Raw genomic sequence first — 18,333 nt, forward strand, 5'->3', positions numbered from 1 at the left:
TTTTCTTGACGTTGGCTCTGAATCTGTTTTATGAACTTGTTTATGCCGCCGTTGTATTGACAGCAAGAGTTCAGGGAACTAATAAAACAGGCACGTTCTTGTGTCGGGGTTTTCATCCATCAGATTTAGAGTTAATAGTACAGACTCAGGTAGGCCGCTCTGCTCCTCTGTTTCAGGAATGTCTTTTCACTCTCTAGCTGAAAGACAAAAAAAAGACCATACAAATTTATCCCACCATAAATAATTACGTGTATTTCTTTAAGGAAGAGATCATTAGACTACTTCCGACCACTGAGCATTTTTTTGCCATAAGTCACAAATCCATTTAGGACTCCAACTAACGGTTATTTTCATTTCATATCGATTAATCTGTTGATTATTTTCTCGATTAGTTGTTTGTTCCATAAAATGTCGATTGCGTTTCCCAAACTCCAAGATCACATTTTGTTTTGTCCACATATTTAGTTTACTGTCATAGAGGAGCAAAGAAACCAGAAAATATTAACATTTTCAGAAGCTGAAATCATAGAATTTTGAAAACTACTTGAACTGATAAATCGATTATCGAAATAGTTGACTTAGTAAATTTAGTAGTCGATTACAAATCGATTAACTTGCATCTCTAAATCCATTCGCTATTATGTCTTGCAGCAGACGAAGGTGAAATTATGGCATTTTTATATCCAAAAGGTCAACTTTGCCGTGAAATAATGTTGAAGCTGTCATTAAACGCCACAACTTAGGAGAAGGTTGGTAAACGCATACAAGCACGAGGCAGTAATTCCTGTGCATTTTACATTTTTGGGAGTCACAACTGTTAAGGGGGCATCTGGTCGAACTCTCAGGATGTGGCCCCGCGTCACCCACCTTCACCCTGAGCGACTTCTTTTCCGGCTGAGGCAGCCTGGACCAGTCCGGGCTCCCGAAGCACATCGGCCAGCTCACCTTCCTGTTCGTCACCGCATCCTGGGCATAGGTTCCGGGGCTGCATCACAATAATAACACCCGTCTGAGCTCGGTTGAGCTCCAGTTCTGTGTCTGTGTCTGTGTCTGTGTGTGTGTCTCACCCTGGACTGTCCTCCGCTGTACGTGACAGGGTTTTGAACCTTTCTGCGGTTGAGTTGAAAGGGTTTTTTGCAGGAGGGGCGATTCTGGACCGGCTCTGATCCTGCTGGTACTGCTGAGGCGAAGGGTTCACAGTCTGGTGATAGAGATGATGAAGTTCTTTCTAAATTACACTGACATAACTTTGGGGGACTCGTAAATGTATATTAATGGTATATTTTTCAATGGATGACACTAATGTCGAGTTCATATCACATTGTTTAACTGTGAACACTAAAAGCCGAGAAGAAGAAACTGTAAATGTGAGTCTCCCACTTTCTGTGTCAGAGTCGGCGATCAGGAATTTCTGACACGGACAATATCTCCCACTCCTGGATGGATTACGTAACGGGCTGGATTACTGATGGATGACTTCATACATGCGCGCCTGAGAGGCCGCCTGACCTGTGTGAAGGGGCCGTTTATAATTCTCGAGATCAGTTAAAATGATCACACAAAGATGCGAAACAACCACACACAGCGAGAGAGAGAGATTTTTGTGTGATTACTTTGTATGTATAAATTCCCTTTCACAATCTCCACGCCCAGTATGTAATGCAGCATTTCTACTAAGCCCAAATTGAGAGAACACCAAATACATCATCAGTTCTTTTCTTTTTTTCAAACTTGTGTAAGCACCTTCAATATCAAACTTCATACATCACATCAGTGTTTCAGATTATGGATACATGTGCACCCTCAGCACAGGGGTTAACGGAGTCAGTGTGCACGTCTGTAAATGTGTTACCTGGCTGCAAGGTGGAAATCGTGCTGCGGTCCTCGCAGAGAGAACATATCCTTTCTTGCTCCCCGGTGTCCTCTGTGAGTCATGAAGCATGGTGCCATACTGTGAGGAGAAATTAAAAATAATCAGTGTTTAATGGGCTCAAATAATAATAATAATAATAATAATAATAATAATAATAATAATAATAATAATTTTGTATATATAGCACCTTTGCTTTCACAAAATCATACAAATCACAGACAATTAAAATCAGCATTCCAACAATAATGAGTTTTCAGGTCACATATCTGAATAAAAAAAAAAAGACAATATAAAAAGACGACATCTCATAAAAGCAAGTCTATAAAAATGGGTTTTTAAAAGTGACTCAAAAGACTGGCAGGCTGTTCCAAAGTCCAGGGGCCCTGATGGAGAAAGCTCAGTCTCCCTCAGATGTGAGCCTCGACTTTGGAACATCTAGTGAAGACCCACCCGAGGATCTGAGTGCAAATCATCACCAAGGTGCAAAACGACCAGTCAGTTATAGTTTGATGTTAACGAAGACACAATCAGAATATTTTTTGGGAGCCCGGTGGTGGAGAGATCAGGGGTCAAACCTCGTGGTTGTCATAGCAGCCAGGGCCCACGTGCGGCGCCGCCCGTCGCGACGCTTGGAGGACTCCCAGCCGGTCCGGCGCGTGATGGAGCGGGAAGAGTCTCCTCTCCTGGCAGCTGCCGAAGGCTGGAGGAGCCGCCGACATGTTCAGAGAACCAGAACACACACGCACACACACACACACGCAGCCGGTGATCCGAGGAGGGCGAGGGACGAGACACCGGAGTTCCGACAGCAGCAGCAGCAGCGAACAGGTCGCAACGAATCCACCGGACACGACGCGTGACAGTGTTTAGAACTGTTGCCGTGGCGACCGAGTTGGCGCATGAATTATGAAAACTTTAGGCAATTTCTTGTTGAATTTCACACAAGTATATATATATATATATATATATATATATATATATATATATGCATACAAACATATAAATACATATACATGCATACACATATACATATACACAACCATGTGTATGTACATACTTATATACACACGTGTATGTGTATGTATGTTTATATACATTTACATATGTAAAATGAACTGCATCTATAGCGCTTTCTAGTCTTATCAACCAACACAACCATGTGTATACATACACAAATATATGCACATACATACCTATATATATATGTGGAAAATAGACTGCATCCACATTGCGCTTCCTAGTCTGATCAACCAACCCAAAGCACTTTACAGTACAAGTCACATTCACCCATTCATACGGTGCGGTTATATATTTGGCTTTTTCTATAACTATAAACGACACTGTCTAACCCGAGCACTGAGCAGACTGGAGGAGGCGGGGCTCGAATCACCAACCTTTCCCTATGGTTAGTGGACAACCCGCTCCACCTCCTGGGCCACAGGAATGCAATCGAAACATTACGTTACACGAAGCTGAAAAGATGAATTGATGTGTTGACAGACAAAATGGACAATTATAGTTTAAATGGCGGCATTCAGTGGGATTCTGACATTTCATCAACACATTTATTAATCATTTCAAGAATCTGCAATATTTAAACTTATCGAACTAAAAACACAATTAACAGATATTTTTATTTGCAATTAAAGACAATGTACAGCGTGTTTCTTGGCAATCGCACATCTAGAAGTTTGACAAAAGCAGAACTGAGGCACCGTCGTTAAAGTTACCGATGAACCTGACGCAAAGGGTAAACATTAAGGGCGGGCTGAGCAAATAAAGTATTTTCATATAAATAAATCATCAGTCAATAAAATATGGGATTGCAGTGGTGTGCCTCTGATTTGACCACGAGTGAAAACGGAAACTCAACCATGAGTGAAAACAGAACTGAACCATAGAGGAAGTATTATAACCAAACTTCTGCCAGGCCATTACAAAACGGTGGCATTTTTCTACTTCACAAACAATCATTTTTCATACACAGGCACTTGTTTCATTACTTCTTTAAAGTCTTTAAATTACAGTCGAGTGGGAAAAAAGAAAGAAAGAAAAAGTTAAGAATTGAGGTCTGAAAAGGTCCGACAGCTTCCAGCAGTGACATTCGCGTTGGCACTCTCCAGTTAAGAGTGCAAAATTATTTGGGGGTGGAAATATTCACTCTGTTGGGCACAAAAACACAACTTAGCACATGCACTCGTCATCAGCTCGTATGAAGACAAAGGTGCATCCATTTTGGCACTTGCAATTGTTGGGAGATTTAATGGAATGTGCCTGACAAATAACCTTCGAAGTAAAGGGCCCACACGTACAAAAGCTGAGTGGCACAGACGGACTCTCCAAGGTCCAGTATCTATTAGAAAGGCACTGAGTGGCTGAGGAGTGTGTGCGCATGTGTGCATGAGTGCTTCACTCTGACTGAGGCACAGAAATCGATGGACCTTTGGGGTCATCGAATCGATCCATGGTGTTCAGCTGCATGATCATGTGCAGACCGTACACGAAAATCAAGAGCATGAGCAGCGAGGTGATCAGCCCCATCCAGATCCCCGCTGTGAAGAAGCCTGCACAGTCACTGGCGTAGGAGAAATCTGTTCTGTTATCCAATCTGAAGCCTTGAATCTGTAAAGCAAAGTATCGATTCAGTTAAAACCAGAAAGACAATAACCATGTGTGACTATAAATCTAAAAGGCATTGCTAAAGGAATGTTTAGAATTTAGAAGAGATAGTAAGTTGTACCTGGAAGTCGATAAAGTTGACCCTCCACTGGGAGGTGTTTGGGTTGGCGTTGGTCGGCACGAGCAGGGCGTGTTGGAAGCTACTGACGGACTGGCAGTGGAAGGAATACTCTGCAGGGGCGTAGATGCCTCGGCCGCCGGTGAAAGACGCATTTTGACCGCTGGACTGCAGCTGCACCGAGTCCAGGGTGAACCAGTTCCGCGCGGACACGGGGTAGAACCGCTGACTCATGGCAAAACTGGGGACCAGACCAGGAAATAATGCTCAAGTGTTCTGAAGTCACAGCAGCATATCACTGTGTACAATTGGTGATCATAGCTAGCTTCTGAAATTGTATTTCCTCCCTGCCCAAAAGTGCACATACAGAAAAAACACACCTCTAAAAGTCACTTTTTCACACTTGTCTTGCTTGTTAAAGCTGTACAAAATCAAACTTTAAAAATGACAGTTTGTGGTTTTATGTGCAGGATTATTTCTAATCCTTTTTAAATGTATTGACTTACCTTAACGTGAAGCCGGATGGATAACTGAGGACAAGCCTAAAGAGAGAGAAGAATTGATTTAAAATGTCCAAACAGAAAACCTGAATTCTCTTGCCGAAAATCACAAAAAAAATGCTTGTGTGCTGGATATTCTGTGGCGAATAACAAAGAGACGGAATCTTACAGCGAGCTGCTGCCATTGCACATGGATCCTGTCAAGGAGGGCGTCTGCTCAGCAAGGTCGATCCACTCCGCCGTGCTCGAGAGGCTGACGCTGAGATTCTGAGCCCAGAGCATTATGCAGGGGTTCCCAGACACATTGAACATGATGGGCGGCTTGACGTTGGGCACAACCGCCTGGAGCAAGGTCCGGCCCACGGACCGGTCCGACAGAGGGGCCTCTGAAATTACCTGCGGAGAATAAAAAAACAAAAAACTTTGTGTATTCATGGGATTCGGGTACGTGGTGAGCCAGGTTTAATGCGTGCTAAGTGAGAATATCTTACTCGTGACGGCTGGAGTCCCGTGTATATCGCAGTGTATGGTACATTTTTGTCGTTCATGGTACCAAGAACTTCCCCAATAATCGCATCTGTTGAAAGCAAAATACACTTCAGTTACACACGGCATGTGTTAAAAATTGCTCCATGAAATTTGACACGATAAAAATCCATACGAAGTAACACTTACCATTGTCATGCAGGACTTCCTTGCAAGACTTGTGTAGGCTATTTCAAAATAAAAATAAAGTGTTGATTTTCTTCATGTCTAAGTTAAAATAGAAAATGTGTCATTTCATTCCCTGACATACTGAAGAAAAACAGAAGTCTCACCCGGAACAATAAGGAAGGTTGATGAGCAACAGATTGCTGGCGGACGCGTTGATGGTCAGATGTGACAGAGTGTCGGCGTCCACGAGGACAGGCGAGACGCCCAGTTTCTCCTGCAGCAGAGCCAAGATGGCGGAGGAGCCCGACCACTCCAGGGCAGGAATTGTGACCGACGACGAAGAAGACTGAAGAGCAGCCTGGGAGAGTGTGTGTGTGTGGAGAGAAAGACTCATAAAATAAAGTAAAATCATCTAAATTGAGGACTAATGTACATATATGTTGTTAAAATTAAAAACCTACCTCGAGGTTCTGAAAGGCACTGTCCTGTTTGTTTCCAAACACTCCGCCGAACACTGTGAAGTCGTCTTTGCTTAACTGAATAATAAATAAATTAAAAGACAATAAAAATATGACAATTCCCAAATGGGAAACAAAACAGTGTTCACGTAAAAACATAAAAACGGGTCCAACTAATCAGTCGGGACCATCCAGAGAAACAAATATGAGCAGTTAAAGAGGAACAGTGAAATGGGAAGTAATGCCAGACCTCACTGTCACACCACAATGAGAAGACTTTACACGGTGCGACTACAAATGACTCATCACTGCGCCAGTTTACACAACGTACATATCCAAGGACAAGCTCTGTAACAGAGGAAATCTGTTGAACATCCCTCCACACTGTTCACCCTCAGCTCCATGATATTTACTGTAACCGTGCGTCTACTACAGAGCCGGACTTCACATTCCAGGGGACGCACCTTGTCCTGCAGAAACAGCAGCACAGTGTGGGGGCCAGAGCCGAAGGCAGCGGCGAGGTAGGCCGTCAGCTGGTCGTTGGACGTGATGTGACCGGCTGCGGGTGAGGCCAGTGGCCGTACGCTGAATGGGCAGGGAGCAAAGAGACACATATGTGATATCTTGTGTAGTCGCCTTAAAAGCATTTCTGAAACAAGTACAACCATCCCATCAGTTTCGCATCAGGCCCCTCACTCGCTAAGAGCATTAATCTGAACTCAACCGACGTGACGTCAACCATTCATCATTTTCGTTTGAGCCAGGAGAGTAGACATGTAAAAAAAGAATCGTGTGTCAGCAGGAGAGAAAAGAACAAAACTCTTTTTTTAGATTTCATGTTTCTATTCAAACTTAAACACAGTAAACAAATAGTGAAATGACCCATCTGCTAAACCATCTGAATAGTATCCATCCATCTAGTTTTTCTTTCTTTGTACTAGTATGCACCTTATACTCATATTGAAATCACAGTTAGAATAACAGTTAGGTAAAAGAGAAATGTCTCCAGTCTGTGTGAGTTGCAGTCTGTTGTTCCATATCAGATGTTTCTCTTCTTTCGACACAGTGAAACCTGTGATGTGCCAAGTCTCCATCCTCCATCGGATCCGGACTATCACTTACAGCAGGACACTTCACTTCCACAATTTGCCCCGTTGATTTGGCGCCATGTTGTTTCCTTCCAAAAACTTTGGAAACTAAATTTCTCCACCAATGTGTAATCATAAATTATGTAATTATAATCTAGGGCCGCAACTAACGATTATTTTCATTATGGATTAATCTGTCGCTTATTTTTTCGATTAATTGATTAGTTGTTTGGTCGATATAATGATGAAAAATGCAGAATCGTGTTTTACCACCACTCCAAGATGATGTTTTGTTTTGTCCACACACCAAAGATATTCAGTTTACTGTCATGGATGAGCAAAGAAACCAGAGAATATTCACATTTAAGGAGCTGAAATCAGAGAATTTTCGACTGATTTTTTCATAAAAAACTACTTGAACCGATTTATCAATTATCAAAATAGTTGCCGGTTAATTAAGTCGTCGATTACTAATCGATTTACTGTTGCAGCTCTATTGTGATGTCATGTGTTTGAGAGTAGACACAAGTTTCACCTCTGAACCTAGTTTGAAATACTAATATTAAAAAGTTTAAAAATAGTTCAATTAAATATCAGTCGGTTAAAATATTAAAAGGGGGATTTCCCCAAAGATAAGCACACGTTTGAATTCTGTATGATAACAACAAATAAATCAATGAAAATGTAATGAGGACAGTAACTTCTATTTCAATGTATGTTTAAAAAAATTAATCACTTCCTGCCAACGCAGCTCAGACAAACTGTAAAGCTTCTGTGTCACAACAATTATCATATGTGATTTTTCTTTCTGTCTCCTTTCTGTCGTTGACTTGAGGCTTTGCAGTTCTGCTTGAGGTGGTTCCAGCTAGCCACTGTTAGCATTAGCATCCGGCCAGTGTCGACGGCAAGTTCTTACTTGGACAACATGTGAAATGTAAAACACGCACCTGTCGCTGGACCACAGGAGAAGCGGCACCTGAGCGGTCGAGCTCCCGGTGGCGAACAGGGCGACGAGCTGGATCATGAACGCCGTTAATCGCACTCCACTCGAGCAGCTCGACGCGGCCATGTTTGCTCGGCGTTTCCGCAGAAAAGGCTCCCGACGTTCACGTGACTCGCACCAGCTGACAGTCATGTGCGCTCGTGACCGAGCGAGCACACCCTCGTTCCGGTGGACGCGACGTGACCGCGCATTCCCAGCTCGCAAGCACGGCGGTGACGTCACTGAGAGGAATGGGTCTTTTCTGGGGGTTTTCCGAGCTTTGGAAAAGTTTGACAAAGATGAAAACCCCGTGACTTAAAAATATACAATATAAAGAGTAGTAAAGGACCATGTTCACAGCTTGGGGTGTCCTGTTAACAGTTTTACAGGCGACTCTTTTACCATTGCGGTCTATGGGAAAAACCCTTTTTGGGTCGCAGGGGATTACTTTCGCTGCAGTACCACGAGTGGCCAGCGTGTCGCTTTTGCTTCAAGGCTGAGCGAAGCATCCGGGGCTTGGATCGTGGGCTCGTGCCACAGAAAGGGAGAACTTCCTGTTCCTGTTCCTGCTCCACTGAGTCAGACCCGGAACAGAACACGACCGTCTGCAAGTGCACCAATGTAATAATATTAAAGCCACAGTGTGCCATATTAAGAATAATGTATTGCAGAAATTGAATACATTGTCTATAACTATGTGTTGATATATGTATAATCACCTGCAAAAAAAATAACCGATGTGTTTTCGTCAACTCTGAATGAGTTAAATATAGTTATAAAATGGGTAGCTCAAATCAAGCGATCTGATTGGTTCATAGCCGTGATATATTGAGCGTATATCACTTTGAATCAGTTTGCAGAAGTCCGCATCCCTCCGCGACGTAGGGAGTAACGACATAAGTAGCGCTATGGAGTAGCCACGGAGTGAAGTTGAGGAAACTTAAGAGCGGTCAAAGCACACGGTCAGCTTGAATGGCCTGCGGACTTAAATTGCTACCGTCTCTTAGCCTTCTTACTGAGGAACGCTGTAGTTTGTCTATTACTCTCATCAAGCCATAGTGATAACCGTTTTATAAAGGCAATAGTTTTTGCAACCCATTTATCTGGGTTACATGAAAAGAAGTGCAGGTTTGTAGCAGCATGATTGGATGACAGTGCTTATGATTTTTTTGGTTTAAAGTGCAAATTTCTTGTGGAAAAAAACTGTTCCTGAATCTGGAGGTGCATGTCTATTTATATAATAACTGATTATATATATATATATATGTAGGAAAAATGCTACACATACTGTATATAGCTAAGACATACTTTGCTTGTCCCAGTTTTCCATGATGGATAATTATAGGGCTACAACTAATGATTGTTTCATTTCCAATTTATCAGAATTTTTTCTGGATTCATCATTTTTTGTGTATGAGATGCCAGAAACTATAGTGAAAAAGGCCTAAGGTATCATTTCCTGACATTTTCAAATGCCTCGTTTGACTTGATCAACAAAGCGTGTTCATTTACTGTCATTTGTGTTGCGGAAAAAACACCATGTGACAAGCTGCAACCAGGAAACACTCAACACTGCTGCGTAATGAAATTACATGGTTGTAATAACATGATGTCTGTGTGTGTTTCTGTCCAGTAAATAATTATACGGTTTCGAAATGTCGGTATGAACCATTATAGACCAGGTTTATTTATCAGGGTTTTGTGGGGCTCTATAATCTGCTGCTGATGTTCACAAACAGTTTATAAATGGGATTTTAATCCGATTATCCTGCAGTTGTTTTCAATAGGATGAGTAGTTATACAGTCTAGAGGTCTCTATGGTGAATTAAAAAGCTAAAAAAAAAGAGAGACAGGAAATGTGTCAAGCGGGAGGAAGACACCCCCCCCCCCCCCCCCAATCTGGCAACACAAACTTTTGTTCCTATGGCTGGTTTAGAAATAATGTATAAAACATTAGTGAACGATGTATTGGTACTATTACATAAAATCCCTTTATTAAACTTTACAAACCCCTCACAATCTATGGAGCCTTGTCATAATATTGACTTCTGCCATAAACGGACATGTGATGTTTTATAATGCAGCTAAACTTTGCTCTCGTAGTGAATGAATGACAAGGTACACACCTGGCAACTGTCCATGGTGCTGACACACGGCCTCACATTTTGGCACGTCACTGTTTTTGCACCGTCACACCCCGACCATCCAAATGTGACATCCAAAAAACAGTGAAAACTGTAAACAGACACACACACAAACACACACACACACACACACACGTGCAGAGACAGAAACACACACACACAAAAGTATAATACAAATAAAGTTATAGGAGTATTTGTGCTGAGCGGGTCTGCGTGCGTTCAGTCAGTGAAAGCGAGTCCCATCCACACACACACACACACACACACACACACACACACACACACACACAGCTGTGGTGGCGGAGGGATACCACTGAGCTGCCTGCGTTCACGGAACGCTGCTGCGCCTTCAACTGGAAAAGGAAGGACATGAACAAGCAAAAAAAAAAAAAAAACACAAGAGAAACTGGGCGAAATGTATTTTCAAATGAAATAAATATCATTAAAAAAAACTCCACCACGTCAAACCATAAGGCGACACTGAACGTGTGCACAGGCGGCTCGGAGCGACGAGGGGGTTTCATATTACAGACTGTAGCCTTGAGTCCATTGTGTGTCAGCGAGGGGAAGAGAGGAGGAGGAGGAGGAGGAGGAGGCGGAGGAGGATGCGCACTAACTCCCGACGCGCAGTCACATTGTTCCAGAGTGCTCCACGACCAGGGCCATCTTTGGTCGTCCTCGCCGGTGACAGTGTGTGGACAGTGTATTCCATTGTGGTCATTAAAAAAAAAAAAAAGAGAGAAAGATTAATAAATAATATCCAACTTTTGAAACGAGCCGTTTGGAAGAAACAACAGCAACAGTCGGACCGAGAAGGAGAAGGCAAGTTTACCCCCCCCCCCCCCCCACCACCACCACCCAACCCCCCCCCCCCCCCCCCCCCCCCCCCCATCGCCGGGTTCGCGGACTCACTGGGCTGTTTCCTCTCCTCTCCTCCGCTACACCCTTCACTTTCTCCAGGCATAAAGAGGGCGAAGACGGGAGAGGCGCTGCTTGCAACATGGATGAGGAATATGACGTGATCGTTTTGGGCACCGGGCTCACGGTGAGTACACACAGTCTCGGCTCCATTTGGATACACAATAGCAGATCGTGTGAGCTCCCACGTGATGGTTTTTTAATCATTCCATGTCTGCAGAAGTGAGAGCCTCCTGCATCCCTGTGACAGTCGGGGAAGAAGGAGGAACACAAAAAAAATGTGATAAAAAGATGCTCTGTGTTTTAAACGAATTACACTCGACCTGCCTGTGCATGACAGGCATAACACGATGCTTCGGGAGGATTTTTTTATTCATTTCTGACTCATATTATATTCAAAGAGCCGGCTCGGTGTTGCGTTACACCCTGTTACATCTTTGAGGCGTAACCCCACAGTGTGTCACGGTCCTCTCCGCACAGACAGGCCTTCATCCTGAGGTGGGCGCAGGCCTGAGCACGGGTTTACATGGCCGAGCCGCAGTTCCCTCCTCCACCCATCATCACGCCCTGCATGCGGCACCAGCTCCTCGAACTCATCTCATCTGGCACGTCCATCGAGGTTTCCTCCGATGGACACCCGACATTTGTTGGGTGGTTTTATAGACGGGCATTAAGATTCCCTTTTTTTCTGTCAGTGTACAGTCATAATAACACGTTTTCGTATTTTTTTTTGTGATAATGCCATTATCACATTTTTTTCCATAATATAATATTAGTATTGTTATTATTATCATTATTATTATTAGTATTATTATACAGTTGATACATGGGTGAAACGATCCAGTCGCGCATGCGCGCACCGTTCCTCCTGCCCTCCCTGCAGCCCTCTTGTCAGAACCTCCCCAACTTGCGTTTGCACTCAGTCACACAACTATATGGCTGCAGCTAATGCAGAGTAACAAGGTGTAATCTTAAACTTTTTTTTTTCATGTCACAAAGTCAAATAAAAATGAATCCTACAATTTAAAAACTGTTAAGACAAATCTGCAATTTCAGTCAAAGGTAACGGTCCGTTTCATGTGGTCGCCTGTCAATGCAGTTACATCCCCTGATATGCGTCAGTGTTGTGGTCGTCTGTCGAAACTGGCTTATTATGGCTTATTTTAACTCTACACTTTTTAAACATGGTCAATAGATAGATAGATAGATAGTTTGATAGATGGATAGATATATAGATAGATAGAGGGATAGATAGATGGATAGACATATAGATAGATAGAGGGATAGATAGATAGATAGATAGATGGATAGATAGATGGATAGACATATAGATAGATAGATAGATAGATAGATAGATAGATAGATAGATAGATAGATAGATGGATGGATATTGATCCCAACCCTGATAAAGGATTTTATTTATCAGTCATCTGGACCTTAAAGCCCCAGTGTGTAATTTTTTGCAATTTTCTGGCAACATCTTGTGGTAAAGTTGCAAACCGCAACCGACTGAGCAACCGACAAGGGACACTTTATGTATTCTGGATCGTTTTGTGCAACAACCGTATTCAACACGACGTAACAATCATGGCGACTCACACGGAGGTCGGGTCCACCTCATGTAACTATATTTAACTCATTCAAAGTTGAACGAAAAAAACATTGGTTCTTTGTTGCAGGTGATTATACATATATGAACACATAGTTATGGACAATATATTCAATTTCTGTGAATACGTTCTTCTAAATATTACACACTGTAGCTTTAAAGATATCAGAGAAACAAGCATGGGCAAAGGTTAGCATCAGCTCACAGACCAGAGGTTGGGTTTCCGCCACAACAGCGCCAGAGATACACTCAATTTGACACTGCTTCACTCAAGAGTTTTTTACTGGATTCATTCAGCTCATGTGACTGTTTCGGCGAGGAGGAGGAGACCTCAGCTGAGACTTCGGCACTCTTTAAAAAAAAAAAAAACCTCCTGAATGATTAACACTGAAGGGATCCTAACCAGGAGGACCTGGCTGCCATGACGGCAAATGGTGGTGAAGACAGCAACTCCTTTATGCCGTGTTACTCTGTGATGTCACCAACTCCTTCATCTTTTCTTATTGTTTCTGATTGAGAGTCTCCGAGTGGCAGGGAATTCCACGTTGTCAGTCTAACATCTGTTCTCGGGCTCATCCAGTGGCAAGTGGGCAGCTCGAAGTGCAGAGTGTGAACGCACCCAAGATGCATTGATGACGCATTGAGATTTAATCGATCAGACCACGTTCGGAGGGGTCAGGGACGCATCATTTTAGCTGCGTCAATTTGCTGGGCAACATTGAAGGAGCGCCCACTCAACTGACTTCCTGTGTGAAAGGGAAGAACGTACTAATTGGCAAGTCATACAAATCGCATAGGCTGGCGTTGTCCACGTTTTTTCAACATTTCGGGAAGCCCAAAGATATACTGCGAGTGTGTGCCTTTCGAAAATGCCAAGGAAAAGGATATGTGTTTTTTAAATCAAAGGCACAGCAAGTGAATTGCTGCCTCCTGCTGGTTAAAAACCCCACTGTATTTTGTCTTTGCGAACAGAACTGATGTTTGTGTGTGTTTAACAATTGCGGATAGTTGAGCTGACTTGAATCCTGAGAGACCTCCTTCCCAAGAACATTTTTTATTTGGTGTCTGTTCATTTTCAAATCGATGCCACATTACTCACGATAACGTTGGGTTATCAATTCTTGTCCTATGCAGGAATGCATTCTGTCCGGGATCATGTCTGTGAACGGGAAGAAGGTTCTGCACATGGACAGGAACCCCTACTACGGTGGAGAGAGCTCTTCCATCACCCCCCTGGAGGAGGTAAGGGGCTCCCGGGATCCATAAAGCCAATCAATATCGTTTTAATGTCCCGCAGTACATCTCGGTTTACAGCCAGTGCCATCAGCGGCTGTTGTTGCAGTCTTCACTTCTCCCTCGCAGACTCTGTGGGCTTCATAGGTTTCAGCCTCACAGGATGTTTCTCCTTCCCGTCCTCCTCCGCAGCTCTACAAACGCTTCACCCTCCCAGATAGTCCGCCGGAGTCCATGGGCAGAGGAAGAGACTGGAACGTTGACCTCATCCCCAAGTTTCTCATGGCCAATGGTCAGTGCCACATCGCTTACTTTCTATAGGGTCAATATATAACCATGTACCAGAGGAGAGGGGTCTATTAGTACACAGTACAAAGTATTTCTGATGAGGCCCAGAAACAAGGAATTAAATAATCAGACTTCTCATAATTGGATGTTAGGAAGAGAGTTTGATTGTTGTAGTCTGGTGACCGATATTAAGATGTAATATATGTGTGTGTGTGGTTGCAGGTCAACTTGTGAAGATGCTGCTATACACAGAAGTGACACGGTACCTCGACTTTAAAGTCGTGGAGGGAAGCTTCGTCTACAAAGGAGGAAAGATCTACAAGGTGCCGTCGACCGAGACCGAGGCACTGGCTTCAAGTAAGTCACGTCTCAATTTGCAAGCCAGAAATATGAAGACTTGTTAAACGGTGGCGGAATTTCAACAAAAACGCCTCCGTTTGAATATTTTCCAGATCTGATGGGGATGTTCGAGAAGCGGAGGTTTCGCAAGTTCTTGGTCTTCGTGGCCAATTTCGACGAGAACGACCCCAAGACCTTTGAGGGCGTCGACCCTAAATCCACGACAATGAGGGACGTCTACAAGAAGTTTGACCTTGGCCAGGATGTCATCGACTTCACCGGCCACGCCCTGGCCCTCTACAGGACAGATGAGTAAGAGCAACAAAGGACACCACAGCCTATTAACACCTATTTGGTAGCTTCATTTTTCCCCCTAATGCAATTTCCTTTTTTTCTGAGGAATAAATGCTGTAATGCAGGTGTCATAGGGCTTTGATGTCGTTAGAGACTATCATGCTATTTTTTCTTCTTCTTATCTATCAGCTATCTGGACGTTCCCTGTTTGGACACGATCAATCGTATCAAGCTGTACAGCGAATCGCTGGCACGGTATGGGAAGAGCCCCTACCTCTACCCCCTGTACGGTCTGGGAGAGCTGCCGCAGGGATTCGCCAGGTATTTAAATTATGATTATTTTACGATTACGATGATCGTGCAATACAGAACTAAAATTCCACTGTCTTTTTTCCCCACTTGTGGTGGATAGGTTGAGTGCAATCTACGGAGGGACCTACATGCTGAACAAGCCAGTGGACGAGATAGTGATGGAGGGTGGACATGTGGTGGGAGTGAAGTCCGAGGGCGAGGTACGGCCATGCAGATTATTGTGCGAATTTATAATTTGACAACAGACATAACGCGGGGATCACAGACAGTTCATTTCCGTACTACACGCTGCAGGTGGCTCGTTGTAAGCAGCTCATCTGTGACCCCAGCTACATCCCCGACCGCGTCCGCAAGGCGGGCCAGGTGATCCGCGTGATCTGCATCCTCAGCCACCCCATCAAAAACACCAATGACGCCAACTCCTGCCAGATCATCATTCCTCAGAATCAGGTCAACCGCAACTCGGGTGAGGAGCGTGGTCGGCGCTTTTTTTCCGGCAAAACGCAGAGTTATGTTCCTGTTAATTGGAGAAAAACGCACGTTTACAGAGTTGTATCGAAGCGATTTGATTTTTTCAAGCCCCGGAGATGTGGTGCTCAACTATGCATCAAGTAATCAGTGTTCTTGTATTAACAGCGGATCATGTGACTGCTTTGTATGTGAAAAGGGGTCGTTCGAAAATAAAAGAAGCCACAGAGGAAACAGTCCTCCTCGGCTCTACAGTCCTTTTTTGTAACTGAGCTCTAAAACCTAAAATAAAATGAGGATATATTGGACATTACATTCACCAGAAGTCCATGAACACAACTCAAAAGAATGATGATATCCTGAATGCAGTTTTTTTGCTGATATGTTCACTGTGCCAGCTTCCTTTGTGTGTTTATAGCTTGTTTCTGCCCCCAAATATCCCAATCTCTTTATCTTTCACCCCTCTGTCAATTCTCCAGACATCTACGTGTGCATGATCTCCTATGCTCACAACGTGGCGGCCCAGGGGAAGTACATCGCCATCGTCAGCACCACAGTGGAAACCAGCGAGCCCGAGGCCGAGATCGAACCCGCCCTGGAGCTGCTGGAGCCCATCGACCAAAAGTCAGCCCCGCGTCCACTTCCTCTCATTTCTGTGCCGTCCTTCAGCATTTTCATGCATTTAGTAATATTTTTTACATTCAAAGATATTTAAGTGCTATTGTTTTTGTTGTTCCTTGACAGGTTTGTGGCTATTAGTGACCTTTACGAGCCCACAGACGATGGAACTGAGAGTCAGGTAAGACGTTTTTTCCTCATCAAAATTGCAATTAGAACAACCTACCTCCAGAGGGAAAACTTGTGCCGTCGTTCTGTAAAATAACTGACACATCTCAACAAGACGATACCGACTAAATGCGAGACACTTAATAAAAGTGTCAGATATCGCCATGAAACTTCCCCCGTTTCAGTGCATTATTATTTATTTGAATATGCTAAAGTTGCATACATTTCCAGATCAGAAAGTTGGTTAGTTCAGTGTTAGTTCACCAAGTTGTATTTTGTGGACATAATTAGGGTCAAAGGTTTTTTACGGAGGGGATATTGGATATCTCTTTTTATCACTTCATAAATCAGAAAGTACTCTCAGCAGCTATATAAATAAAAATGTAATTGTTTCGTAGCAATGCAATGTTATATGTATCAGACTATGAAGGATATTTGACCAATCTCCTCTGTAAAAACCTTCAGAGTAGAGAAGGAAAAGAAACCGGAAAAGTTTTGTGAAAATAAAGTGATACTGAAGTGGAGATTTCTGACTATGAGTATGAGAAGAAATAGCTAAGAAAACAGCTTCTGATGATTTGTTTAATGATTATATTTTACCGACGCACACAGACGAGGTGAGCTGAACGGAACTCCTGAATGTGTAATTTTGCATTTCTGACCGTAGAGAATGTTACGAGAAGCAAAATCGACCAAAATCTCCAAATTGACCAGTGCATGAGAATAGTTTTCGCTCGTAGTGTCTCGTCTAAACATCAGCATCTTCCTACTGCCACTGTGGGCTCGCTGATACGAGCAGATCGTGTGAAACCCCCATGCGTATGATAAAAACAGTCACTGGCATACGGCTGTAGATTCTCAGTCCTTCTGTCTTTGTCTTTCCAAGGTCTTCGCCTCGAGTTCCTACGATGCCACCACTCACTTCGAGACCACCTGCAACGACATCAAGGACATCTACAAGCGCATGACCGGCAGCGACTTTGACTTTGAGAACATGAAACGCAAACAGAACGACGTGTTCGGGGAGGATGAGCAGTGAGCGGTATGGGAGGGGCTACCGAGAGAGAGGGCGTGGCCGAAATGGGGGCGAATCAGGCGGCGGAGCCCCGTGGACAGAGGGGGGGGGGGGGGGGGGGGGGGGGGGCGTCTGAGCAGTGCTTTAGAAACTAAAATTGGGGGGTGGGGTCAAATGTGGCAAAGGGGGCGTGTCCCATTGCTCCGCCTGCCCTGAGCCGTTTGCCTCCTTTTCCTCACGTCCCTCTCTCGACACGCGTTCAAACACATAGATGCTCACACACACACACACACACACACACACACACACGCGCGCTGTTCAAATACTCACACTCTGTATCTCTGTCACTGAAAAGCAGGGTTGACATGGTCTTTCATTCCATTGTAGAATTTACAGTATAATCATGTCTTATCTATTATAATTAGAGGTGGATTTGTCACTTGTTGTCGGGCCATTTTTCGTCCAAGCGTTTCATTCTTTCTGTGACGTCTTTCTCCTCATATCAGAGGTCGGGGGGGTGGCGGATGGAGAGCGTGAATTCGCGAGCTCTGACATGAGAGAGCCGAGATGGCTTAGCGTAGAATTCTCTGGAAGGGTCACCTCCCGTCGACGTGCATGCATCTTTTACACACACA

General features: G+C 43.8%; 3 protein-coding genes across 5 annotated transcripts; 1 reads left to right on the forward strand and 2 right to left on the reverse strand.

Moving 5' to 3' along the window:
- Positions 1–62: 62 nt before the first annotated feature.
- On the reverse strand, positions 63–2,746 carry LOC118316542 (protein pitchfork-like). Of its 3 annotated transcripts, none has more exons than XM_035644446.2 (5): positions 2,449–2,743; positions 1,853–1,951; positions 1,068–1,201; positions 868–985; positions 63–197 (listed from the first exon to the last, which is right to left on the reverse strand). In XM_035644446.2, the coding sequence occupies exons 1-5, from the start codon at positions 2,590–2,592 to the stop codon at positions 132–134; spliced, it is 561 nt and encodes a 186-aa protein (XP_035500339.1). In that variant the 5' UTR covers positions 2,593–2,743; the 3' UTR covers positions 63–131. The 3 variants fall into 3 exon arrangements, with proteins under 3 accessions (XP_035500339.1, XP_035500340.1, XP_035500338.1); XM_035644447.2 differs by having other exon boundaries at positions 82–193; positions 2,449–2,744; XM_035644445.2 differs by lacking the exon at positions 63–197 and having other exon boundaries at positions 458–985; positions 2,449–2,746.
- Positions 2,747–3,488: 742 nt separating this feature from the next.
- Positions 3,489–8,448, reverse strand: atp6ap1b (ATPase H+ transporting accessory protein 1b). Its single transcript, XM_035646016.2, has 10 exons — positions 8,258–8,448; positions 6,687–6,807; positions 6,226–6,300; positions 5,929–6,122; positions 5,786–5,823; positions 5,602–5,687; positions 5,280–5,506; positions 5,117–5,152; positions 4,614–4,851; positions 3,489–4,495 (listed from the first exon to the last, which is right to left on the reverse strand). Exons 1-10 carry the CDS (start codon positions 8,443–8,445, stop codon positions 4,283–4,285), a joined length of 1,416 nt encoding a protein of 471 aa, XP_035501909.1. The 5' UTR covers positions 8,446–8,448; the 3' UTR covers positions 3,489–4,282.
- Positions 8,449–11,074: 2,626 nt separating this feature from the next.
- On the forward strand, positions 11,075–18,021 carry gdi1 (GDP dissociation inhibitor 1). Its single transcript, XM_035646024.2, has 12 exons — positions 11,075–11,258; positions 11,397–11,481; positions 14,098–14,205; positions 14,389–14,488; positions 14,707–14,841; positions 14,937–15,135; positions 15,307–15,438; positions 15,530–15,629; positions 15,724–15,895; positions 16,377–16,521; positions 16,642–16,696; positions 17,570–18,021. The coding sequence occupies exons 2-12, from the start codon at positions 11,437–11,439 to the stop codon at positions 17,720–17,722; spliced, it is 1,344 nt and encodes a 447-aa protein (XP_035501917.2). The 5' UTR covers positions 11,075–11,258; positions 11,397–11,436; the 3' UTR covers positions 17,723–18,021.
- Positions 18,022–18,333: the final 312 nt, after the last annotated feature.

This window comes from Scophthalmus maximus, chromosome 3, assembly GCF_022379125.1.
Source record: "Scophthalmus maximus strain ysfricsl-2021 chromosome 3, ASM2237912v1, whole genome shotgun sequence".
Lineage (NCBI taxonomy): Eukaryota > Metazoa > Chordata > Actinopteri > Pleuronectiformes > Scophthalmidae > Scophthalmus > Scophthalmus maximus.